This window comes from Phalangium opilio, unplaced genomic scaffold (assembly GCF_054372755.1).
Source record: "Phalangium opilio isolate 3A_F unplaced genomic scaffold, DU_Popi_V2 ptg000344l_1, whole genome shotgun sequence".
Lineage (NCBI taxonomy): Eukaryota > Metazoa > Arthropoda > Arachnida > Opiliones > Phalangiidae > Phalangium > Phalangium opilio.
In genome coordinates this window covers 2426361-2452519 of record NW_028324227.1, presented here as the reverse complement: position 1 = coordinate 2452519, position 26159 = coordinate 2426361, and the positions used below count along the sequence as shown (strand labels likewise).

Genomic DNA, 26159 nt, shown 5'->3' with positions numbered 1-26159 from the left:
TATGGACTACATTTTGTCTAGAGTAGTAGAGCAGTCGAGGGAGAGTACATACAAACTCTAAACGGGGGTTTTTGCCGTCGGGCTCGAGCGTTATGCGGGGAAGACGTCCTAGTTACACGCCCTATCGACTGAAAACTGCTGAAGAGAAGTTCTCGCTCGCTGGGCCCTAGACTTTGAGACTACTTTGACGTTATACTATACGGCGTCGGTCTCCGCCGCGCGTTGCACATGGCAAAAAAAAGGGAAGCCCCCGAAAATCGATGAGCCCACGCCCTTTTGCGGCTCTTTTACCCCTATAACCGGATTCCTACGTTGGGGCCCCAGCCAGCCCTAGAATCAACCGTACCATGCAGCTCCGGGCGCGAGGACCCAAGGTCTCTTGGATAATATAAAAATACGAAGAAGAAAAAGAAAAAAAAAAGAATTAATCGCGTTAAAGAACGCATATACAAGTCGAGTCTCATATACCGAAGTCCTATATGGAACCCTTACGACTCTTTCTCCTCTCTCTCTCTTGCTCCCGCCGTCTCCCTCCAGTATCCAGGATTAGACTGAACGGATTCGTCTATTTTTCGTCCCTGTACTATGGTTCGTATATCGAGACGTCTATATAGTCTTTCGCAACCTTGGAAGAACCCAAAAATCCAGCTGTAAACCAGGGTTAAATGGGTAATCTGTATTATTCCAAGTTGGAAGAAGGGTATATCCCGCGGCTTAAAAATTCTATATATATATGAAGAGACGAAGGGCAAGTCACTTATACGAATTTTAAAATATATAAGATTTCACTGAAATCACTGTAATTTCGTGAATGATCCTTGGCATGCGCATGATTTGATCACGTAACTTAAGATTCAATTGAAAAGATTTTCACGAATTTCTGCGAGCGAGAAGAGACTTATTATTATTATATTTCGTGTTGGGCTAGGGTGTGAGAGTGATTAGCCCCTCGTCAAGAGGAACGTACGAACACGTTATTCAAAGAGTCTAGTCTTTACAAAGATGGCGGCGCTATTGCTGGAGGAGAGAAGGGATGAGGGAAAAAGAGAGGGGCCTCGCGAAAAAGCTAATTTTAACGTCTCCGCCGGAGAGGCGCGAGGAAATGGATGAAGAAGATTCGTTGTTGGAGAAAAAGAGAGAGAGAGAGAGAGATGATGGTACTCCGTGGGATGCGTAGAGGATGGAGATGGGAGGGATATTCCGAGCTCGTACTCTATGCACGTACCGCTACTATATGGAATGGCAAAGAAGAAAAAAAGAAGTCAGAAATTCGTCCGGCTGGCATTCTTACTCGATTTCAGAATCAGAAATAGCTCTTCGGAGTCTCCCCGCCGCTCACGTTATCTCATCGCGTCGTATGATTCCAGAATAGATATAGAAACTTTTAGCCTTACCCCGGAGTACACTTCCAGGGTAAAAATTTTGTAATTAAAACTTTGTTGTAAGAGAATAATAAGGGAAAAAGGGTGTATAGGGTTGGGGATTTTTGAGGTCGAATTTGATTTTAACTACAACAATATGACGTTTAGTTCTGTTCTAAAAATGCCGAGACTTTTAAATATAACTTTTAAGGATTAACTAAAAGACGCATTCCTTCCTTCGTTAGCGAAGTAGATCGTATTTTTGAAGGCTCTTTGGTTTCTAATAGGTTCTTGTGGATTGTCTTTATAACTTAAGGGTGATAGTGGGAATGGGAAATTTGATATTACGCGCAGTATAGGATAACGAATGGAAGATTGGATAGTGTTTTCCTGATAGGTTAATTATCTGGCCAATAAAACCTTGCGTAATTTCGAATGAAATTTGGTTATTTATAAAGCGACTAGTCAATAATTTGTTAACAGATTCGTGAAATTATTTGTTAGAAAAACGTGTTTGTCTGAAGTAGCTGAAATTAGGTAATGTGGATGAGGGGGGGGGAGAAAGCAAAAGTAAATAAAAGACGAAATAAGTTACAAACTCCATAAACTTTATTTCTATAGTGAATCGCTGTTCACAAAGTCAAAAATAAAATATTAGAAAAACGTGAAAAATTAACATCTTATTTTAAGTACACAAGTTCACACGAAGAGGTATTTATTTGAACTCCAAAATACATATTTTGTTCAGGGATATTTCTTAAAATTTGAATAATAAAATATATGGGGAATAATTTTAGCATGGAACTCTGTAATTTACTTTTGGAGAGAAACATCTTTTTTTTTGACCGTTAAAACGAAATCAATGACACAACCCCTCTATATAGAGCTAACACCACACGCAACACAGTTGAGCTTCGTATTTAAATTTTTTTTGTCACAGCTTTAGCTAAATCAGCTAATCTGAAATGTGGATATATTTTTTTTTTTTCATATTTTTATTTTTCTCACTCGACATATTCTTTATTTTATTTTATTTAATTATAATTATAATTTGTTTTTATTTATTTATTTTTTTTTACCACGGTTTAAAGAAAGATGGGGCGCGAACTGGCCACCACTTTTTTTATTTACCAAATCGTATACCGTTTTATATTTTTCGTTACAACCTTCGTATAATTCTTGAAAATTTATTTGTATTTATTTATTTTATTTATTTAAACTCCTGACTATAAAAAACAAAGGACATCAAATGTACACATAGGTTTTATTGGCCACATAAATAGCTTATTCTTCCTGATAAGGCAACGTTATAACATTAGCTTTATTTTATTTTATTTTATTTTTTTTTTTGTTTCTTTTACAAACGGTACCGATTGATCCGATACCTTCTGTAGTATCGTAATAAAAAATTGTGTGAGCATTGCAGGATCTATTTGTGCCCCTTTTTATTTATTTTATTTTTTAAATATTTTTTATTATTTTATATTTTAGAATAAGAAAAACATTTGATTTTTTTTTATTTTATTTTCATACAAAATACATTTAAAAAAAATTGAGATTTCTTTAAAAAAATAAATGTAACGAATTATTATTTATTATTTTTTATTATTTCTGGTATTTTTTAATTACGTCTCTTTTTTTATTTTTAAATATCGGGCAGTTAAATCTACTTAAGTTAAATTGGGTACAAAAATTTAAAACGTTATATCTTCTTTTTATTTTAACGCGGTAAGTTTTTTTTTTTTCTTTATATAATAAAAAACAAAAACCGTGGATTTAAAATTGCATATTTGGAAGGCTATTATATATAATCTTTTTTTTTTTTTTTTTTAAACTTTCGCCTTCTTTATAAGGTTGGCCTTTATTTTCTTTTTTACTTTTGTTTTTAAATCTTCCCCCATAATTATTGCGCATGGAACACATACCACAGAATCTGCAAGCTCAGCGAAATGGGTAACAGATTTTTTATAATTTTAAATTTGTTTTATTTTATTTTATTTTAAATCTTTTTTTAATTAATTATTATTATTATTATTATTATTTTTTAAAATTTATTATAATTAAATAATCCCGTTAAAAAAATTAATTAAAGGTGCATAGGTCTAATGAAAAAGGTTTTTATCTATCTTTTTTAAATCTTATATTTTTTTTTATCGTAAAATTTATAATACAATTAAATGCCACGTGGAAAAAAACTAAATGGAAGACTACTCTCATCCTTTAATTAATTAATTATCTCTTCTTAATATTCTTTTTTTCTTTTTTTTTTTTGAAAAATAATTATTATTAATTAAAAATTATTAAACTAAAATAAAAAAACGAGAAATATTTATTTTATTTTATTTTATCGTAAAAAATTTGACGCTGCTCTCTTCTCAATAATATAGCAGATTTAATTTTAATTATTTTAAATCTCACTCTGCTAAGGGGGCTCGCGTACTTTTCTTAGTTTATTTTAAAAAACAACAATGGTCTCATAGTAATTAAATTTCTTCATCATAAAAAAAAAGACCCTATCTTTCCTTAATTAGATATACAATTTATCTTCATCTCCAATTTTTTTTTAATCTTTTTTAAATTTCTTATATTTTTTGGCCTCAAAATAAAAGCTGTTATTATTATTATTATTATTATTTAAATCCTATGTTGCCTCCGCAATTTGTATCTCTTTTTTTTTTTTTTCATTAATAGAACTACGTACAATATATTAAAAATAGGAATACTAAAACAATATTTAAAAAATAGGATTATTAATCCCTATATATATATTGTTGCGTAAGTATAACACTTAGCTGATATAATAGTCATGCCCGTAGGAAAAATTAAAAACTTTTTATTTTTTGAGTATGAGGCTAGTTATATAATATATAACCCGACTACATTTTATTTTATTTTTTTTTTTTCGTATATAATTTTAAAAATTTTAATAATATTGTGGATATATATATATTTGTTTTTGTTTTTGTTTATTTGGGGGGGGGGGAATTAAGGGGGGGGGGATAAAGGGGAATGGGGGGGGGGAAAGGAGGTGGTGGGGGTGGGGGTTTTTCGAGAGGATTTCCGAAATTCCCTAAAAAGCAGCATGCCGACTGGACTTATTTTTTTTCGTTTTTTTTTTTTTAGTTTTCTTTAAGAGATGGCAACCAAGTATTGTGCACATTTAATATAATTAAAAACTACAATTTCATTGGAATATAGATACTCGCCTAATACAACGTATCTTTTCTTCTTAATTCTTAAATACAAATTTATGACATTCAAAGAATAAAATCTTTTATTATATTTTAATACTCTTATTTTTTTTTTTTTCTCCGATACTTTATGAGATTGTGAAGATATATTTGAGTAGAGCCCCGTTTGTTTTGTTTTTTTTGTTTTTGTTATTTTTCCTACATCTAGGTTAAGTTAAACCTCTTTGTAGTTTAAGGCTAGATGAAAAAATGCGTTATGTGATAATGAAAAAGTGCGGGACTTTTTTTAGTTTTTTTTTTTTTTTAGTTTTAAGTTTTGATAAGATGACTCTTAAACCACTACTATATTTTTTTGAAGTCCGTATTTTTTTATATTTTTTAATAATTTTTTTTATTCCGAAAGATGATAATGAAGTTGTTTTAAGATGACAGCCTTTAAAACGAGTCAGACTCCTTTTTATTTCCCCGCGTTATTTGTTTGTTTGTTGATTTGTTGTTTTTCTTCTGTCCAAAAAGGTAGTAGTTATTTCATAGTTATTTTAGGGGGGGGGCTCGGGAGGCCACCGGGCACAAAAAGGGGTCACCCGTGTCTTAGTGTCTCAACGAAACGATAAAAAAAATACAAATATATAATATATATATATATATATGGGGATTTTTCTTTTTTTTTTTTTCTCTCTTGGGGGCTAGGGAGGAGAAAAATAATTGTCTCGAGTGTCGCGCTCGTGTCCATTTGGTTAATCCTTCGTCGTCGTCATCTCCAATTAAAATCGTCGCCGCGCGGGGTTAAGAGCTTTTTTAAACCATGTCCGCTAAATGCGCGAGTTGTTGTTAAATAGCGGCGGTCGCGGAATCCATTCGTGGGTTTAAGAATAGATTCTGATGGACTGCGACGCGGGTTGGTTACAGACGGGACACGTGGGATCGGCTTTTTCGCAGATCCGATTGGCACACTCCATACAAAACATGTTGTGACCGCAAGGTACCAAGGCGGAGACGACCTCGCTTTCGAAGCAAACGATGCAGTCGCGTTTGACCTTCCTGCCAGAGCCCAAGGAGTCTGTGGGACTGCTAGCGGCGCTGCAAGACTCCGCGCTGGAACCGGTGGGGAAGCCGTTGACCAAGACGCCCGATGAGAGGGCGACGCCGCTGCTTCCGCCGCTACTACCGCCGTTGGTCAGTGGCGCGAAAGTGGTCATGGAAGGGATGCTTCCGTTTCGTCTCAAGGGCGGGTGCTCGAGTAGGAGAGGGTCAGTGAGCGAAGGCGCCATTCCTCCAGAGCCGGCACTGCTCAGGCTACTGCTGCGTCGACTTAGACTGGCGCTCGTGGACGTGTTTCCGAAGATAGTGGCAGTGGTAGGGTTGCCGAACTCGGGCCAGAGGGAACTGGCCGCCGGCGGCACGATGGCGGGCTCGAAGGTGGGCGACTCGCCCAAGCCCTCGTCGGTGTCGTACAAGGAGTAACCGTTCGAATAGCCGCCGCCGAACGCTTGCGCGTTATACAAGTCCGTCAATTTTGAAGAGCCGGTCCCAGAGCTGGGGGGAAAGGCGAAGACGTCTTGAGGAGAACGAGGGGTCAGGAGATTATTGCTGTCTCGATGATAAGGGGCGAAACCGCCGCCGCTCAAGTCGGACTTGTACAAGGAGTGAACGAAGCCGCTGGTGGCGTTGCCCGTGAAGGCTTGGTCGACGCCGTTTGTGTGGAAGTCGTTCTCGTCGCCAGAGTCTATGACGCCGCCCGTTCGCATAGCGATGTGCGCTTCGATCTCCTTGCGCGCGTTCTCGACGTTTTCGGGCAGACCAGTCACTTCGAAGACCGGCTCCTTGTCCCGACTCGGCGTCACGATGTAGGTATTCGTTTGCTGCTGAATGCGTTTAATCGTAGCACCTTTTGGCCCCACAACCAATCCCACCACTCGGTAGGGCACTCGTACTTGGATTGTCGTTTGACCCGGAATGTTGGAATTCGGCCCCGGAGCCAGCGACCCATTGATGTTGTTTTTGCGCTGCGCCCTGATCTGACTGAAATGTTCGGCGGCCGACAGAATTTCCCTTTTGGCAGCGTTCACGTCTTCCTTCCTCCCCGTCACCACGAAGACGGGTTCTTCGCCGCGGACGGGCGTCTTAATGTAAGTGTTCGTCTTCGCTCGCAACGCTTTGATTTTGCAGCCTGCAAAACGCAACAAAACAGAAAAGCCACCGTTAATTAAGTCACTCGTCGAGAAACAATCCGCTATTACACCGTGGGAAAAAACAACCTAAACCCCAAGAAAGCCGGAGATGACATTTACCCCCTCAATAATACAGCTAAGTGATTTGATAATCGAGGAGACAATACTGCTCAATACAACCACGTTAAAGGTCCAGCATCATTTTAGGGGGTGGAATATGTCACTTCGGTGACGTAACTCCCGTTATAGATCGTTTCCCGAGAGAACCACACCCAAAATGCTTATAAAAGGGATTCCCAAGTAAGGTTATCGTACAGAAACGTCAATGGCTCAACACAAGTACATATATACATATCAATACAATTTATAAAAAGGCTGCCAATGTCTGATTACGAAGCCAAACACGTGTTTTTGCGTTTAATAATAATTGCAAACAGAAGTTGACTAAAACCATATTATCAAACGCTTCCTTGTCTGGTTGGTCTTATCAAAAAAGAATTGACAGAATAAATAGTTCAAAATAAAGAGTAGAATTTTTAGTCAATGAAACGCTGCTTGACAACATTGAATTACTCAACTTCTGGCGCAGATAACAGTTTGATTGATAAAGATGTTTCATTAGAACTAGTACCGATAATGAAATCTTAAGACACTCTTGCTCTAATCGCGCAATATTCCACGGAATAATTCAACATCGAAATTTACGATAAAAAAGCTCCCCCACCTCGATATATCACCTTTAAAACTGACTATCCGAATTGCGCCACAACTTAATCTTTAATACAAAGTATAAAGAAGTTCTCCTCAAAAGCCAAAGGAGTTGCGTCCGTATTTTTACTTAACTAGTTGATAATTAAACCAAATGCATAATGCATAGGACTTTCGTAAAGTATAGGTAAGCCACCCAAGTATCGTAGGCGAATTGTAATAAGCTTGGGAAACTGGATTATTTCCTCTTTATTCCACGCTAGTTTTACCCCATAGAAGGGATGCCAAAGGTTTTGTAACTAGTGCAATGGTACTAATACAATCGAGGCTTCTGTTTACATATTGAGTGAAACCCTCTCTCTTCACATCCGGTATAAATGACGTAATATTGAGACGGAGGGAGAGAGGCTGCATGGGGTCCATGATTCACTTAAGTTATATCCTACATTTCCCAAAATTTTGATTAGATTTTGGGGGAATGACTGTTGTCAATTATCAATACACTGTCACTGATAATTCCTGAACCCAGACTTAACTTATCCTACAGCCTACATATGTACTACATATAAACAAAGACTTTTTAGAAATTTTTAACCGCTTCAATTTGCAAGAAAGACTATATTATGTAAGAGTTTTTAAAATTTAGTTCTATTTTAAACTTAAGTCGAGATATGGACAAGAAACATTCCAAGTCCGGAATTTCCAAATTAATTTTGCTCAGGTTCACGCTTTCTAATTTCTCCCATCTTTATCAACAAATTGACATAAAGGGGTCCTTCAATTTCCCTTCATTTTTCAAGAGCGATAACCTTAAACATCTACACTTCCCCAGGAGTGGTACCTTAAAATTCCTACAAATTTACACACATTAAGATGTCACACGGACATAGCAATTACAAAATGTCCAAGAAAATAAATTCAATGCATTCCTATGAATTTTAAAGAAATTTCAACGCTTAAATTAGTTTTGAATTATTCAGTTAGCGCAACAAATCTATACTACCCTACAAGACCTTCGTAAATTTTATCAAGAAACAACATCTAGACATAAAATCATCAGGTATATACCCTTGTAACCAGTTTTTGAAAGTCACGGCTGATTTCTACCATAAAAAACATAATAAAAACGATCTTATTTTCAAGACGTTTCTCAATATATATATTTATACATATATCCCGGGGAGAATAGAGGTTAAACGTAAAACAACACCATCCATGCAACCAAGACCCGTGCCGTGTTCTTTTTTTTTATTTATTTCTTTTTGGAAAGAAGAACAGTTTGTAAAAGTATTTCGCCGGTCTGCCCTTTTCCGTGTGACCCACTTTTTGGGTCTAGCCTGGGAAGATAACTTTCGATGGAAATTTCTCTCAGCTTTCAAGTTAAAACGAATCAGCTGTCACTTTTTTTTCTGGCAAGGTTGCCCGACGGCAAGAAAGAAGAAAAAAGGGTTTTCTTAACGAAGGTCAGCTCGTCATTAACAGTAATAGAGTTAACTCGCTATAACTTAGTATTTGTAGGGTCTTAAGGCAGTTTTTTAAATATATACAGACGTAAAACAATAATTGTATAAAAATGTGTAACTTCCTTCGCTCCCTCCCCACCTTTTTTTCTCTTTCAAGGGATTTTCGGAGTCGGGAGTAACGCAATCCTTGAAAAAGACCACATGGTACAGACACACTCTTTACTAGTAAAGGAAACAAGCTTACCCCACGAGGATTAGAGTTATGTCGAAATTAGGCTTAGCTAGTTAGTTTAGAGTATCAATTCTCATTTTTAAAAGCGGAGATTACCCGCTCTTTAGCTGGCTTAAAAATAATGGAGTAACTAAACTTCTAAATACTAATTTAAATAAAACAGATTTAATGAAGATTAAAACACACTCATGATCATTACATAGATTGGGGAAATTGAGCCAACATCTTTGTTTTCAATCTGATATTTAATATTTAGTTTTAACTTAATTGGTGTATTATGCAACAATAGAAAGAGATGTTAGGGAAATTCATTGAAGTAAATGGTACGGAGAATTGTTTTAACTTCTGTAGTATTTGAGGGGATTGGAAAACCAGTATGTAAATTTCAAAGCTGCTCACAGACTATAGCGGGATTAAATGAATTATACTAAATACTTGGCAAAGTTCTCCATTATTAGGGGTTAGAAGGGGGCAACTTAGAAGTGTTTTAAGGTTTAAACTAGGGGATTTGAAACGAGTTAAAATACTATAATGGGTACACGCACTTATCCACGTGTACTCTTTTTTAAATAAAGATATTTGAGAACCAATTTAAAAGGTTATACACGATAACGTATATTTATTTTGAGGATGTCCACTCGAGCTCTTAAAATACATTTAAATTGCGTTCAAGTTATATTAATATAAGATATCTTTCTTCAAACTTTGAAACCGCTATCAAAACTTAACGCTTTAAAAATCGTACGGTTTCAAAGTCTGTTTGTTTAACTTAAAACGGATCTCGAATAAATACAACAAGTACGATAAAATCGTCATGGGGTACATAAGATAAAAACCCTAATATTAACTAAAATCCAACAAATGTATTTGTAAAAATAATTAAGATATATCGATAAAAAAATTCGATCACGATCGGTAACTACAATGGCAGAAAGAACAGTTAGAGGGAATTTACTTATCACTGTGATATTGTCAACAAAAACTATGATTTGACGTGAAATTTAGGTATTTTGAGCTCAAAAAAAAAAAAAATAGAATTTAAAAAGACTGTATCAATCTGGTATCTTAGATAATTCTGCCCGAGCTTTCAGTGGAATTATTCATCACTTTGTTACTTTCATATTAAGTCTACAGTGTTAGGAATATCTGAGTAATGACCCAAAATTTAAAGCGCACCATACATAAAATAATCTCTGAAAACTGCGCATAGTTTTTATTGTTTTTATCCACCAATATTTAACTTTTATTTATTAAGATTTGCCAGGCAATTTATGAACCCTGAATACCAAGTTTTTCTGTACTAAAAAACAAAATTGTAGTAAAAAAAAGGGGCTCAACATCAATTTCAAAATTTCTTGGCAACGAACTAGATCCGAAAAAGAAAGTAATCAACTATTGGGATAGAATGGCTCACTTTTCCCGCAAAAAAAAAGGTGTTTGACTAGGCCTAGAGTATATGGCAAAAAAAAAAAACACAGCGGATCCAAAAGACGTTCGTTCGTATAAATAGCTTATTCACAAGCCAACTATGTAGGAGAGCCCGAAAAATATCCCAAGGAAATACGATAGGACTAAGTAGAAGGTTTTTTTTTTTCATGGGAAACGAGGGAACAGGAAATTACGACAAAGAAAAAAACCGGGGAGGCTCTCTCGTTGCAGTAATTCTTGTGTGTCCGAACTCGATCTACTTCGTATATATACATTTCCCCCATTTACGTCTATCCTACACTTCGGAGAAAAAATATATATGGTTCCCCAAACATAACAAAAATGGAAACGATAAATATCAGTTATCAAAAATGCCGTTCCGTTCTTTTTGGGAATTTAGAAAATGTAAACTACTTCTAAGCGTTGCTACCACTAAGTTTGTTGTGCAAATATGAATAGGGCATTCAATATTGTCAAATAAAACTTCAGTTTGCAGAAATATAACGGTTTCTGAGCAAATTTCTAAGTAATTTGGCGTAAAATTTCAACCAAAACTTATCTAAACGGAGGGAAATTCCATAAATATTGCGCTTAATATCTAAACGATTCTTTCAGAATAAATTGTCATTCATTGAAATTATGCCGTTATTAGTGTTCCTAATAAGTGAAATGCAACTCATCCTCCGTGAAAATGAGGGAAATGGCAGCTTAAGTTCGGAGAGATAAAGAAAAAAAAAATTCCAAAAGAACTGTACTCATCCAATAGGTTCATACGTTAAGTAGATCTAGCCACACTTAAGCTTTAGTCTCGCAAATGATAGGAAAAACCGCTTGTTAAAACCAATTCAAAACCGCTCTCTGCCTTAAAAATAAGAGAAAAAGACTGCGCCCCTACATTGAAAGGGCCCCTCGAAAGTTAAACCGCTTTTACGAGAGAATTTTTAGAATGATTAACAAAGGCTTAAGGGGTTGTCAGTGGCTCTGTGATCTAGGAAAAGTAGCCGACAGCTTGACAGTACGAGGGTTCCATTATTATTAAGAGTTAACATGATTTTCACAATCCAAATAACGAACGAAACAGTGTTAATCTAAGGTTAATTAACTTATTACTCAGTTTAATTTGGGATGAAGGCATTTGGGGAATATAAAAACGCTGGCGCCGACTGGCGATCCAGGTTAGTAAGCCTTATGACACGTGAGTTTGAAAGAACTGAATTTCGTTCGTTTTTGAGGAAAGATGAGTCCCGAAAATTTAAACTTTAATGCGTAATCCAGGGTTGGGTTTTCGCACCCGGGTTGGCGTCGATGGGTCTTTGTCAGAGTTTTTATCGATTGGCTTGAACATGGGTAGTGTAGCGAGCTCAAAACGGGTGCGGCGCGCGAGAGACGGAAGGTTTTCGCGGGAGACAAAGAGGGACGCCATGCGCGGCGTGGTAAGGGGACATACACACGAGGACAAAGAAAAAGTACGCTCTTGATGGCGGATTTTTGGACTTACCCTGTCTTCCGACGATTTCGGCAACGTGCTCGGAGCTTGGCACCGGAACGCATTCCGTCGTATTTTGGCTTTTTTTACTTCTTCCTTCTCCTTCGAAACTGGAGCCGAGCGAGTCGTTTTCGTTGTTCAATCCGAGCATGGACAATTCCAACGCTAACTGAAGCGCGCGTTGGTCTTCGAGACCTCCGCCACTTCTTTCCATCTCCGGGAACAGACTAGCAGGCATCACAGGGGATTTATTTTGAGAGGACGTTAGTACAAAGTACGGGGGTTGAATACAAAAATAAACCTAAATCTTAAATATTATGGCTAATCGCTTTAGCGAAGCCGTGCCGCAAACCAGCACAGCGCCTGCCGCCGTACTACTCTCCGCTCCCGAATATCCCACCGTCCGGGTAATTCTGAAGGTTTTCCTTCGGTTTTCTTCCCTTTCTCTCTCTTCTCCGCGGTTGGCGACAGTGGCGCCTCGCCTCGTACGATGACCGAAACGTTACTTTTCCTCGAATCCTATTGGACGGCACTCAACTCGACTCGTATACACAGTCCGTATCCACGCCGGATTAACGATCCGGCTAAACGTTTCGATTCCGATATAACAGAAACGGATGCAAACGCGCGCGAAACTATTTTATACGACCAAATTGAAATCAACGTCGAATATCCACCAAGTTAGGAATGAATGTTCGAAGAAAATTTTATTTCGCTCTTCGACCTAAGTCCAACGGTATCGGAGATAAGAAAGGGAAACGTCGTCGTCGAGCTCCAACAACCTTTTGGCGGGAAACTCTGCCAGAGAGTGTTTGCCGGGGTTTGTTCGCGCCCGTTTCCATTCCCTACGGGTGGGACATGGTTGGGGGGAGACGCTAGATGATCGGAAGAGGGGGGATTGTACCTTCAAAAACCCCGACGGAGGGGATGACTACTTTGATTACTAAAAAAAAACAAGATCAAATGCTGAAAACAATACATTGCTCTCTAATATTGCTTTGTTTAGTTTTGGCTTGCTACCTTCTGAAAAAAACTAATATTAATACTCAAAAGCAACTTCAAATATCCTTAAAAAGACTAAAGTATAGGCAAAATTAAGTAGAGGTAGCTGTAACTTCCAACTTCCTGCGTGTATTTGAACACGAAAAAGATAAGAAAAAGTTACAACTCTTGTTTCGAAATCAACCAAGCAATTTTTTCTTTGAGTTTGAGTAGAATAGTAAAGTGTCTTTTTAAAGTTGGACTTGAAAAACGGAATAGTTTCATATAAAAAACATCAATGAAATAGTTGGCCTTTATTTCTAATTCATTTTAATAATCCTTTGTTCCGATTTTGCCTACGAAGCAAATAGCTCTATCAAAAGTGCATTTACCCCCGAAGTTATCAAGGGCCAACCGGTACTTATACCTCATTGAAATATGATATTACTTTCTCATTGTAAAATTGGTTTTCAATGGGAATTACGAAGCTTAAAGATTATACTGTTGGAAGTACGATTTAAGGACCTTCCGAAGAAGTTCATTTTCATCAAAACAGAGTGGTACTTCTATCTTTAGTTTTATCAACTTCTGTTATAATTAGTTTCACTTTTAACTCTACTCGTAACTTGTCAATGTGGGATGGAAAGAAGAAAAAATTTATATAGATGGAAAAGTTATGAAAGAGGCTCTGAAAAAGTATATCTTATATCTAGCAAAACTCGTATGCCAAGGGTGTAGGGGGGATGGGTGTTAATTGCTAGACGAAAATTCCCCACCCTCCCTAATTCTCTTTTTTAGGGTTTCTACATAATTTATATCCGTCCGATCGTCCATATTCCGTTTATTGGCCCTCCCTGGTGCGAGAACATTTTTTTACCAGTCGACCTTGAGACAGACTTTCCAGTTTCGAGTTAGGCGTTTTTTAAAGACCCATAAGAAAGAATAGTGAGAACGGCAACGTGTACGGCAAAAAATTATTCACATAGAAAAACAAAGTGTATATTAAGATATATTTAACCAAATAGGAGTATAATTTCTAATATTTAAAGATACTCTTTGTTGTAAGAAATACAGAATAAACATTGACCATTCTTTCTGACGTTAAAGGTCAACGCTTTGGTCAATCAAAATTGTAAATATTACCATTAAGTTTGTCAATGGTAAATAGAAAAACAAAATATACCAATATTGGAAGAGAGAGTGAAGTTTAAATTATTTAAAGATAAGGTTGTATGGGCAGAGTGACCATTATTTCTGACGCCAAAGTTCAAGACTTTGGTCAGTCGAAATTGTAAATATTATGAATGGGGCAAATTGGTCAATGGTTAAAATGACTCATTCCTTATCAATATTTGTTTATTTTCTTAAGACAGTCGCGTGTGTTTATCAAATATGAATTCATAGTCATAGAAAGGACTCAAATTTCAGTTAAAAACTACGTAATTTAGGTTTCTTCTGACTTTTCACTCCATCTTTGGTGTAAATTAAGAAGTAACTAACTTTAATAGGCTTAAAAACACCGTGGTTCACGGATAATTTCTTTCAAATTCTTAAACCATGATATAAAAACTCTAGCGCTCCGATCTAATAGGCGATATAAGTTACTATCCTCTTATGGAGAGATTAAATTTTCTCTGCCCTAATATCGCCCCAAAATTCGAGTCTTCAAGGTGAATTCTCCAGACCATTGCCCACTTTCTCCGCTCTTTTCTCTGTTTTTTATGGCAAAGGTTGTCCTTGAGTTGGCGAGAAAAGTCGCTGCCCCTTCCGAAGGATTTTCGCCATCCACTAAATACCTTAACTTTTTTTTCTTCTTCTCTCTCTCCGGATTCTTTGTCTAATAACTTGATCTGGCTCGGTTCCTCGCATTCTCATTTTAGACGAATATCTTGACAAACTAGTTTTTCATCGACCAATTAAGACTTTCATAAAATCTTACCATAACTAATGACTCGAAATTTGATTTCCCCTGATCCCAGAATAGTTAGAAAACCTTTTTTTTTTCTAAAATTTTATTCGTCTGGATAAGACAATTATCACGTATAATCATTTTCACACCGAGACCCGACAGCCAATTACGCATATTGCATAATCGCACCTTCTCTAGGAGTTTTAGACATGTTTGCCATATTTTATCGTCATGTCTTCTTAGTTTCTCTGCGCGAGAGACGACGCGAAAAGTGAAATGATAAGTCGTCCGAAAACTACTATCATGGCTTGAGGGGTTTAATTTCACACTAAGGGCTTCTTTCTGTAATAGTTCTTTCTAGAACTTTCGATCCAGCCGTATCAAAAATCACGCAATATTTTACTTTAACAGTATTTAATCTCTTTTATTGAATTACAAAAAGCTTAGTAAAACCTTTTATGGCGTCCCCAAGCAAGTACCGAGCTATGCGGGTAAAGTACATTTTCACGGGCAACTGAATCAGATAAGGGGCGAGGCATGCGAAATTCACTTTTTTTTTTAAACATTATTTTAGAAAGAGCTATTCTAACCTTTATGGATTGTAAGAAATTATATAAAAAGCTTAGAAAAGAATGGGCCTTTTCACGACTTTTTGCTAGGTTCTTTTTGTTAGTGTTAGAAGAAACCCCTTATTATAAAGCGGCGTGGTCTCTCAATCTGAAACCATTTTCCTACACGTAATGCCTTATAAAACTTGGCGTCTCGTCTGCAAAATGTAGTTTTGGGGATTTCCCCGGGAATTATTGATTGGGTAAAGAGCTTGAGAGTGCATTGTCTCCCCCATAAATCAATAAATTGCGGAAGCTCGGTACAAAAACATCCTCTATTCATGTGTTTGAATCTCTCGCGTCAATGAAGCTTTCATAGATATGAAACTGAACTGAACCAAATCAAACCATACACGTAAGTGACGTAACGTCTATTAAAGTTACGTCGTCTGCTATGGCCACGAAGCTCGGTTTCGCCAAATTTCTTCTTTCGTGTATTTAGTTTTAAATGTGTAAATAATTAATTTTAAATATTGAAAATACTATCAACAGCTAATTTTTGGGGAAATTTACGAATATGGTAATTTTTAAATAATTTAACAATAGTGATAATTCCAAAATAGGATGACCGGTTTTGTATTGGTTTTCTAAGCCTTGGCTTTGAAGATTGTCATTTAAATCCTAAATCGTCATTAATATAGGGTATAAATTAATCTTTTATTGACCTTTTCACTATTATTTATGTTACAGTCTGCCCTATTCAACTTCCAGAGTCTCTTAAGCGTCGTTCTTTTATTAATATGTACTTGCGCTTATGTTAGAGCAATGGCACCTAGCATTCTTGACCGCAATAAGACTGGGTAAAAATAAGTGATGTATATATTTAAATTTTCAGACTTTTTAACTGATAATTTTCGTAGATTCTTGGGCATATTTTGGAAATGCGCTCGAATAGGGGAAAGGAAGAGCCCTTATGTGGCACTTTGTTGTTTTGCCATGGCTTTCAGTGTATTATTTTGGTCTTAGGACAAGAATCCCAAGTTCCCCCCTTGTTTATATAACTCAAATAAAAGAACTAAAACATTTTTGTAAAAACACTATAATTATTTATTATTTATTTTCACATAAGTTGAAATCAAAAAAATTACACATTTAAATAATCTTAATGACTGGGTAATTCTTGTGCAATGAAAAGTCAAAATTAGGTTTATCCTATCAAATTAAAACCATTAGTATAATTAATTAGTTAGTTATATTCAAGTTAAATACCTTACTTTAGTTTGCTTTTTATGTCCACTTAATAACAATTTGACAACTACAAAGTTAGTTTTGGCAACTTTAGTTAAGGATGAAATCTGTTGAGAAATTAAGTTTCTTTTTAATTTAAATTTAAATTAATTTTAAATATTTGAAATTTAAAGCTGACCTCTTCGGTAGGTTCCGATATACTTTCTAACAGAACCCTAGCGTGTTGAAAACATTTACAAGCAGCGTGAAATAATTCTTCCGAAGATGGTCTAGGGGTGTATCTATTAAAATCCGTCATTTCTCTATACTGAGTGTATTGGACCGGAGGAGGGGTAATGACGCTACTAAATGGAGCAAATCTGTGCTCGTAACGAACTTGCTCATTATCAAATTCAACATGGGGGCGCTGAATTTTCCCCTCTAAGCTAAAACCAGCTACAGCCTTGTAATATCCACCGCAAAGATTCTGTAAGGCTTGGTTGAGCAAGATTTCGCGGTTATGAGGACGGCCTTTTTTCTTTTTCTTATTCTTTTTAGTGTTACGACCTTTTAACTGTTGTTGTTCTATGAAATATTTGAATATCTTTAACTATTAGTAATTAAGAAGACTGCAACAATCTTCTATGAAATATTATTTACCAAGTCTAGCTTCTTGCTCCATTAAGAAATTATCAGCCCTTGTTAATGCAGAGACGAGCCATCCATAAAGAAACTCGTACAAGTACCAAAATACATAAGTGTATTCGTGGGTGGAATAGAGTTCGAGCTCAAATCCAGATAAGACATATTGGATCATGATTTTCAAAGTGTGGTAGAGAATCCATGTTCCAAAGCAAGCCAAATGAGGAAAAGGATTGTCCATTTTAAGGGCAGTGTTATGGAGACAAGCGTCAACTTTATCAGCCTGAAACATAAAAAAATTACTTAGTTAATTACTTATTAGTAATTTAAATCAGTATGAATTAAATTTCCATACTTCATCCTGAAGAATAGCAAAGTCCTCTAATAAATGAGCCAATTTATCACGTTGTCTAGCTCTATTATGACCGTAGATTTGTAAAAGATCACTATAAGGCCGGACACAATGACTTAGAAAGGATTCCACATATTCTTTAACTTGGGGATTAGCCATTAAGGGGGACTTTGTTATCAATGTCGGGGGTTTAATGAAAGCTTTCACCGCTTCTCTAAGGACTTCAACCATCTTTGGGGTTTGAGATTGATAAAGTAGCTGCAAAATAGACCTGGATAGAACACAGGGAGATGTTTTGCTAAATTCCGTAAAGAAATCCTAATGAAAGTAATTGATTATTAATTAATTGAGAAGCTTCACTTTGTAACAGGGGATCAAGATTACCAAAGCTGCGTGAAAAGTTGTACACTCTGTGATATTTCCAACATGAATTAATCTATAGACTAATGATTCTAAATATTGCATTGATTCTTTTCTCGTTTTAATTTTGGTGTAACGTGGAAATGTTGGGGGAAGAAGACGTTGATTAACCAAAGGTTCAAAACCCATAATGGTTGGATAGTCAGCTACGCAGGAAAAATTAAAATATGGCTCAATAATGTTTGATTACTGATATTAGAGGTTCATTTCTTTATAAAAATAAAATGCACCTCTATTAGTAGTTTCAGTTGATGTGTCAGGTTGTACACCTAATTCAATAGTTCTTATCACAACTGGTAATAACTCAAGGCAATGATTTAAATGAGTTTCGGCCTCTTCTATACCAGCATTCTTTTAAATTCATATTACAACATTTTAATTATAAAGTTATTATGATTAATTTAGTCGAAGTTAGTTAACCTTTTTCTTATTCAGAAGTAAAAATGCCTGATATAATAATCTGCAAAATTTAATTCTGGAAAATACTGCAACAAAACCTTCATGCTAAAAATAATATGTTTGTTAATTGGCCTTATTCCTGATCAACGCCACCGAGGCGTAGCGGCGACTTTTGGAACTATAATAATACGGTAGCCAATCAGAGGTGGCGCTGGAGTCGATGGACTCTGATGGAGATCTGTTATTTTCTATGTTTTGATTATTACCGCTTCAACTTCAAAAAACATGTTTTAAATAATTATTATTAACCGAATAATCTCCAAATAGACCAAAATGGAATGAAAACTTACTCCGAAAGTCTTATTTCATAATATTAGACAGAATAAGAAAGGTAAAATCAACTTTTAATACTTTTGATACCTTATCGCTTGTTAAGCCTTGGCTATTCACATGATTCAGACAGATCAACAAAACATAGAAAATAACAGATCCATCGACTCCACCGCCACCTGTAATTGGCTACCGTATTATTGTAGTTCCAAAAGTCGCCGCTACGCCTTGGTGGCGTTGATCAGGAATAAGGCCAATTTTATATGAATTTAGTGACTTGGATATAATATGAACCTTTAATTGAGTGTCTAAAGCCTGTTGTTCACCTGGTTTAGCTCGAGTATTCTATAATTGAAGAAGATTAATTATAATATTGGGGCTAAAGGGGCTCATCAGGCAAAGGAAGGGGGGGGATTATGGACCCCTTTATCTTAAATACCTTAACTTTTCTTTGTAATTCTTCCTCTACTTCCCTCATCATCCCAGCTGCTCTCATTTCAGATACAGTGTCAGCTAAAGTATAACCATACATGACAGGTTGACAATCTTCCTACAAAATCATGTCTACGTTCAAATCAATGTTTTTTTAGGCCAATGTTTTTAGTTTTTTTACCTCTTCAAAGACATTAGCTTTGTTAACAAAATCCCTAATAACTTCAATCATCTTTAAAATGCAGATACTAAAGGCTTTAAGCACCCTATCTTCTATTAATAATGGTTTGTGTAGATAGAGATTTGTAAATACAGTTTGAGCCAAGGAATGACCCTCTAGCCATGTTACGAGACAAGCTAATGTTGCATCAATAATTCCAATTAATTCCTCAACTGCCAGGTCTTGAATTTTTAATTTTCCAGCCTTTAAAGCTTGTTCAAAGTTCATAATCTTTTTATTTCCGCGATTACACATCATTCCAGCATCCATTTTAGGGTCCATCATTTCTATAGCGGACATGGCTTCGTATAAACCAAATCTAAATGAACGGAACAGCTTGGTTCTTCCCAATTTTTCCTAATTAAATTATAATTAATATCGCAAAAACCTACGTTTCTTCATTTAGAAGCTCTCCCAAATTTAATTCTGCAGTTTGGAAACATGACAATATGATATTTTTGTTTAATTTTTACCTTTATAATGACGCAATTTCTTACCCGCAGTTGCTTCAAAAAATTCTTGGGTTATTTCTAACCAGTCGTAGCTTTCATTATTCGAATTCATGGTTTATAATTATTTAAATTTAAATTGTTTAAAATATCCCGGAACGAAACAGGTCAAACCAAAATCGTGACTAATTACCGCTGACCTATGACCTTCAAAAATTGGGTGGGAAACATTTCTTCCCCTCCAAAACAAGTGCATGCGCAATGAAGCCCCGTCGCGTCGCAAGAATCTATAGAGAGATCAATTCAGTTACGATATTTACACCAGTACGCACTGAAAAATAAGTGTTCTTGTTTCTCCTTGTATCAAATATGCAAATTAGTTCGATAACTTCGGTCTCTTGGAACATATTACCTCTGTTCCTATCCCTACGCGGTTAACAAGGAATTAGAAGAAAGCCTATTTTTGAGTTCGTTCAGTGCTGTCATCAAAATTAGTAAAGGGATAGGTTTTTCGCCACATGTCATTTATTAAAGGTCTTTATTTCCCATCTTGTTCAGGAAGTAGTAGATTTGGGTTCGGAACTCGGATTCCGGTCTCCGGATTTTTTTTGGCCAGTTTTACTTCAGACATTCGTGAAGTGTACACGTAGAATTTTGTCCTAACGAATAATTAATATAATACTGGTTATTTAATGAAATAATTTATTTAAAACAATATTATTAGTGTTAATTAAAATGGGCGAACTAGGCGAAGGTAATTATGTATTACAATACTAAACAAAGTATATAGAAACTCCGTATGTTCAAAGTGAATCCTAGGCTAGGCAAACTCGTGGAGTGTGGGCATGCTTTGACAAAACTATGGCTGATGATGCAATCTTCACGCTACATTATACCATCGGTATTTTACAATAAAAATATTATTTTTTTAATTGAAGGTATTTATACATCGGAGAAGTTTGGAAATGACGAAACTGGTGATGGTTCTGAAAATGAACCATTTAAAACTATCCTACAAGCAATGAGGAAAGCTGGAAAAGAACCATTTCCAACCATTTACGTTGACCCAAAAGATGACACTAAAGCTTGGGAAGTTGCTTCTCAATCCCAGCTTAAAAAGATCAAGAAAATATGGACCAGAGAAAATGCCAAGAATGTAGAGAAAGTTAAAAAGGAGCAGGAAGACAATGATAGGAGAGAAAAGAACCTCGAGGAAGCGAAGAAAATTGTCATGAAATTAGACCCATCTCTACCTGAACCTAAACAGATAAAAATACGCGACTCTACAGCGCACCGCAATGAAAGAGTCAAGGTTTTTGGATGGGTTCATAGATTAAGAAGACAAGGGAAATCCATGATGTTCATAGTTCTGAGGGATGGAACTGGTTTCCTACAATCACTCCTTTCAGAAGAACTTGTACGTATTCCATTACTTAACAATGTTTTTAGTTTTGCGCTCTTTAGAGCTGGAAAACTATTGTTCTGTCCCCTTGCGGCTGGGCGCCTATTCCCCTTTCTTCCCCAGTTTTTGGTGTTACCAATTTGTCCGCGCAAAACTGTAATGTGGCCGAGGCCATCTTGTTTTAATTTCAATTAAATTTAATTGAATCTTTTCAACAGTGTCAATGCTACCAAGCTTTACTTTTAAACACCGAATCAACCGTATGCCTTTACGGTGTTCTTAAAGAGGTACCTGAAGGCAAAACTGCACCCGGAAACCACGAACTAATATGCGATTTCTGGGAAATTGTTTCCGATTCACCAGCTGGTGGCATAGACAATGCTTTGAATGAAGAATCCCATGTTGATGTACAGTTAGATAACAGGCATTTAATGCTCAGAGGAGAAACGGTAATCGTACACAGTGCCCTTTGACCCTTGAAATAATGCTCTAATATTAAAGTTGGATTTTTTTTTATTTTTTTAGCTGTCAAAAATGATGGCAATGAGAGCTATGGTTTTGAGATGTTTTCGAGATCATTTTTACAGCCGGGGTTACGTAGAAGTGACACCACCCACTTTGGTGCAAGCTCAAGTCGAGGGCGGTTCCACACTCTTTAAATTAGACTATTTTGGTCAAGAAGCCTATTTGACTCAGTCTTCCCAACTCTATCTTGAAACTGTCATTCCTTCTTTGGGGGATGTCTATTGTATTGCCCAGTCTTATCGAGCTGAACAATCCAGAACTAGGAGACACGTTGCGGAGTAATTAATGAATTATTAATTATTTTGGGGCTTTTTTTGGACTACAGAGGGCGCCACGGTTTTGTTTTAATGGGGGATTTGATTCGAAGGAATTAAGGCATTCACTTAATCGTTTTACATCATTGTTTTAAAGTAGTAAACATGATAAATATACTAATTACACAGTTTAATTATCATTATTGTTGCTAAATATGACAATATTTTTGATAAAAAACTATGTTTATTGAAAATTGTATGGTGATAACTGTAGTAGCCTAAGCCTTGGTCTACTCATTTGGATTGGACGCCATGGTTTAATTTAATGGGAGAATTGGCCTTATTCCTGATGAACGCCACAGAGGCGTAGCGGCGACTTTTGGAACTATAATAATACGGTAGCCAATTACAGGTGGCGCTGGAGTCTACGTACTCTGATGGAGATCTGTTATTTTCTATGTTTTGTTGATCTGTCTGAATCACGTGAATAGCCAAGGCTTAACAAGCGATAAGGTTTCAAAAGTATTAAAAGTTGATTTTACCTTTCTTATTCTGTCTAATATTATGAAATAAGACTTTCGGAGTAAGTTTTCATTCGATTTTAGTCTATTTGGAGATTATTAGGTTAATAATAATTAGTTAAAACATGTGTTTTTTGAAGTTGAAGCGGTAATAATCAAAACATGGAAAATAACAGATCTCCATCAGAGTCCATCGACTCCAGCGCCACCTGTAATTGGCTACCGTATTATTATAGTTCCAAAAGTCGCCGCTACTCCTCGGTGGCGTTGACAGGAATAAGGCCAATTGAAAGAAATAAGGCAATCACTGAATCGTTTTACATCATGGTTTTAAAGTAGTAAACATGCGAAATATATTAATTACACAGTTCAATTATCTTAATTGTTGTTAAATATGAGAACATTTTTGTTAAAAACTATGTTAATTTAAAATTGTAAGGTGATAAGTGGTAAGTAGCCTAGTTGGCTTGCTAATCCTTTGTCTACTGAATTGAAGAAATATGCCATAACAATCACTTAATCGTTTTAAATCATTTTTTTAAAGTAGTAAACATGAAAAATATACTAATTTTATATTTCACTTATCTTAATTGTTGTTAAATATGAGATTATTTTTGTTAAAATCGATGTTAATTTAAAATTGTAAGGCAATAACCGAAGTAACCTAAGCCTTGGTCCTTTATCTAATAATACATCTTGTTTCATTTAATTTTAAAGGTTTTCTCATATTGAAGCTGAATGTCCTTTTATAAGCTTCAATGATTTACTAGACCGACTAGAGGATTTGCTCTGTGACGTGGTTGACAGGGTGCTAAAATCACCCTTGGCGCATCTTGTTCACGAATTCAACCCTGTAAGTTAATTGCTGACCCTTAAATTCATATGTTGATCTTGAGCTAAAAATGATCAGCATTGCTAATTAATAAGTATTTTTAAAACAGGAATTCAAGCCTTTGAAAAGGCCATTTCGTCGTATGAACTACAGTGAGGCTATTGAGTACTTGAAAGAGCACAACATAACGAAAGAGGATGGCTCTTTTTACGAATTTGGTGAAGACATTCCTGAAATGCCTGAACGTAAAATGACTGACGAAATTAACGAGGTTATCATGTTATGTCGGTTCCCGGTGGCTATCAAGTCTTTCTATATGCAAAAGTGTCCTGAAGATCAAAGACTTACCGAATCCGTAAGTTATCCTTAAGTTTTTTAATCTCAGATGTTACCTGAACTTTTCCTTTAATAATACTTGCCTTTTACCCTAAATCTTCAGTTAATTTATCAGGTGTGAGATCTAAAACTAAGTTAATGATGATTTTTTTTATCGTTCATTGAACAGGTTGATGTACTGGTTCCTGGAGTGGGTGAAGTGGTCGGTGGGTCTATGAGGATTTGGGATTATGAGGAGCTAATGGCCGGTTATAAGAGGGAGGGCATTGACCCCACCAACTACTTTTGGTACAGCGATCAGGTAGGACCCACTTTTTCTTTTTATGAATAATGAGAGATTGATTGACTGTGATGAATGGATTGAATGAACGAGTTTGAACTATTGTTGAGAGAAACTTAGAAATAAGCTTACAATATTGAAGAGTGTAGTATACTCCTAAGAATGCTTCAAAATGTCACGTGATCCTGGTTTTAGGTCACATTTGACCTTAAGTGCAAAAGCAAAACGCATGAACAAACAATATTTTTTGCACATATTATTCTTGGTTTGCTTTTTTTGTTTGTTTGAAACTCGGAACCCGCTTGTTCCACCTTTTTTATTAAGTTCATACAAATTAGACATGAATGGTCTATATCTATAAAGCCCAAAAACCCGATATTATATGTAGGCCTATATTCATAATATGACACTAAATCAAATGGTTTAATGGAAGCGTGTTTTACTTACACAAATTTCCGTCGGCCTTCTTGCTTTTGTCAAATAAACACTAAGAAGTTGGAAGGTTGTAGAATTTCGATAAAATCCTGATTTTACACAAAACCCTGATGTATAACAAACCTTAAGAAATTTTGAATAGAGACCATTCCTGTATTTGGGCTTCTGTCTTTGTTTGGAAACTTGATACCCTATTTTTATAAAGTTCATGGTAGAATTGTTCATTATCTTTTGGTCTGTGAATTTATGCGTTTATATTTTTTCAAAACCTTTTCATATTTTGTTTCTGTAATACTCCCGCTATCTTGCTTAGAGGGAACCGGTTTATTACGTGAAATGTTTGGTTGAGGAATACGCTAGTTATTGCACGTCATTAGAGTAATGGCAGCCCTCTGTCTTCGACTGTATTAAGCTCTATGGGGAAATAACATGGGGTGCCATTAGTCTATAGTTGTTTGATAATTATGGGGCTGGTAGATAGAATTTTCTTCCGTAGTGATTACCCGGTGCCTTATTAGCCGAACCATAAGTAGTATTGTTGGTGACTTGGGAGAAAGAGATAAATCTTATTTCCTTGCCTTCCCTCGCTGTTGCATCACGTGTGAACACGTGTTAGAGTAGATGCGCGCTTTGTTTTCGTAACTCAATAACGGCCAAATTCGCACGTTGCCTTTTTATTCCGAGCACTCTTGCTCTTGTTTGCTTCGAATTTTGCTCTTCGCAAAATCTCTATTATAAATTGTTAGAGGTCCATTTTCCTGGCCTGAAACGGAATAAGTTTAGAATGTATCTGGAAGATAAAAGAGTGAAAACATTTTATTGTGTATAGCGCAAGTACGGCAGTTGTCCTCATGGTGGATACGGACTCGGTTTGGAGAGGTTCATTACCTACTTGATGAACCGTTTTCACATTCGAGATGCTTGTCTCTATCCACGATTTGTTGACCGTTGTACGCCCTAAAGCTCGGATTACCGCGAACAACACTGCCTCTTCTATTTCAAGCACCAACAACATCTCTTTTCAAAATTATTCAAAAATGTGGAGTCTCAACTCTCTCCTTCACTTTTGATTTTTCTCTGTTCGGTCTATATTTGATAGGCGGGTTTAATTTATACGCTGGATTATGTATTCCTTTTTAAGATAATAAAATCAGAGTTGACAAGGATGAATTATTTCTTTTTTACATTTTTTTTGTGTTAAAGTTTGCGAACTGCTCTTGAAATAAAAATACGAGCAATGTCTTGTACCAGGGTATCCTTATTGTTTCAATTTTTGTATATTAGTAACGTTTGGGAATATTTTTCGCCAAATAACCTATTTTCAAAATTGAAAGTTTGTGAAGAGATTAATAAATGTTAGTTGTAATATTCAATTTGAGTATTGTGCCAGAGAAATTGATAACATTTTACGTTTCTCTAAATATATTTGTGGATTTCGCGCGTCTTGAGTTCCTGTTTTACTTGTAAGAGACGTTTGTAACAAATGATCTTGAAAGATTACACCACGAAGTAAATGATTATTGAAGAGAATAAACCGTGATTCCGACTTCATTGTTCAGCATTTGGTCTTTATTGACAGCTTGTGTTCAGTACTTACGAAATTTTCTTCGACAACGTGACGATTT

General features: G+C 35.9%; 4 protein-coding genes across 5 annotated transcripts; 2 read left to right on the top strand and 2 right to left on the bottom strand.

The window, feature by feature from the left end:
- Positions 1-1948: 1948 nt before the first annotated feature.
- On the bottom strand, positions 1949-12856 carry LOC149610071 (RNA-binding protein MEX3B). The gene is made up of 2 exons (XM_089859738.1): positions 12053-12856; positions 1949-6722 (listed from the first exon to the last, which is right to left on the bottom strand). The coding sequence occupies exons 1-2, from the start codon at positions 12276-12278 to the stop codon at positions 5419-5421; spliced, it is 1530 nt and encodes a 509-aa protein (XP_089715864.1). The 5' UTR covers positions 12279-12856; the 3' UTR covers positions 1949-5418.
- A 3016-nt stretch (positions 12857-15872) lies between these two features.
- On the top strand, positions 15873-16573 carry ksh (transmembrane protein 167A-like protein ksh). Its single transcript, XM_089859739.1, has 3 exons — positions 15873-16058; positions 16229-16338; positions 16399-16573. Exons 1-3 carry the CDS (start codon positions 16056-16058, stop codon positions 16502-16504), a joined length of 219 nt encoding a protein of 72 aa, XP_089715865.1. The 5' UTR covers positions 15873-16055; the 3' UTR covers positions 16505-16573.
- Naa35 (N-alpha-acetyltransferase 35) lies at positions 16562-20209 on the bottom strand. Of its 2 annotated transcripts, none has more exons than XM_089859734.1 (13): positions 19998-20209; positions 19893-19926; positions 19462-19819; positions 19288-19398; positions 19143-19193; positions 18540-18623; positions 18350-18470; positions 18084-18265; positions 17703-18017; positions 17366-17630; positions 16905-17290; positions 16748-16833; positions 16562-16690 (listed from the first exon to the last, which is right to left on the bottom strand). In XM_089859734.1, exons 1-13 carry the CDS (start codon positions 20062-20064, stop codon positions 16582-16584), a joined length of 2169 nt encoding a protein of 722 aa, XP_089715860.1. In that variant the 5' UTR covers positions 20065-20209; the 3' UTR covers positions 16562-16581. The 2 variants fall into 2 exon arrangements, with proteins under 2 accessions (XP_089715860.1, XP_089715861.1); XM_089859735.1 differs by having other exon boundaries at positions 16753-16833; positions 19998-20208.
- A 314-nt stretch (positions 20210-20523) lies between these two features.
- Positions 20524-25704, top strand: AsnRS (asparagine--tRNA ligase). The gene is made up of 8 exons (XM_089859737.1): positions 20524-20703; positions 20888-21366; positions 21570-21800; positions 21877-22154; positions 23369-23504; positions 23593-23838; positions 23989-24120; positions 25364-25704. Exons 1-8 carry the CDS (start codon positions 20685-20687, stop codon positions 25493-25495), a joined length of 1653 nt encoding a protein of 550 aa, XP_089715863.1. The 5' UTR covers positions 20524-20684; the 3' UTR covers positions 25496-25704.
- Positions 25705-26159: the final 455 nt, after the last annotated feature.

Bases quoted from the DNA above. Each gene is read 5' to 3' on its own strand.
- LOC149610071 (XM_089859738.1), bottom strand. From the start codon at position 12,278: ATGCCTGCTAGTCTGTTCCCGGAGATGGAAAGAAGTGGCGGAGGTCTC. The intron at 6,723-12,052 runs GTAAGTCCAAAA...TGCGTTTTGCAG, and splicing joins CGAAATCGTCGGAAGACAGG to GCTGCAAAATCAAAGCGTTG.
- ksh (XM_089859739.1), top strand. The intron at 16,339-16,398 runs GTAAAAATAAGT...TAATTTTCGTAG, and splicing joins CTTGACCGCAATAAGACTGG to ATTCTTGGGCATATTTTGGA.
- Naa35 (XM_089859734.1), bottom strand. From the start codon at position 20,064: ATGAATTCGAATAATGAAAGCTACGACTGGTTAGAAATAACCCAAGAA. The intron at 19,927-19,997 runs GTAAGAAATTGC...TCCAAACTGCAG, and splicing joins ATTTTTTGAAGCAACTGCGG to AATTAAATTTGGGAGAGCTT. The intron at 19,399-19,461 runs GTAAAAAAACTA...ATGATTTTGTAG, and splicing joins AAGCTAATGTCTTTGAAGAG to GAAGATTGTCAACCTGTCAT.
- AsnRS (XM_089859737.1), top strand. The intron at 21,367-21,569 runs GTACGTATTCCA...TCTTTTCAACAG, and splicing joins CACTCCTTTCAGAAGAACTT to TGTCAATGCTACCAAGCTTT. The intron at 24,121-25,363 runs GTAGGACCCACT...TATTGTGTATAG, and splicing joins ACTTTTGGTACAGCGATCAG to CGCAAGTACGGCAGTTGTCC.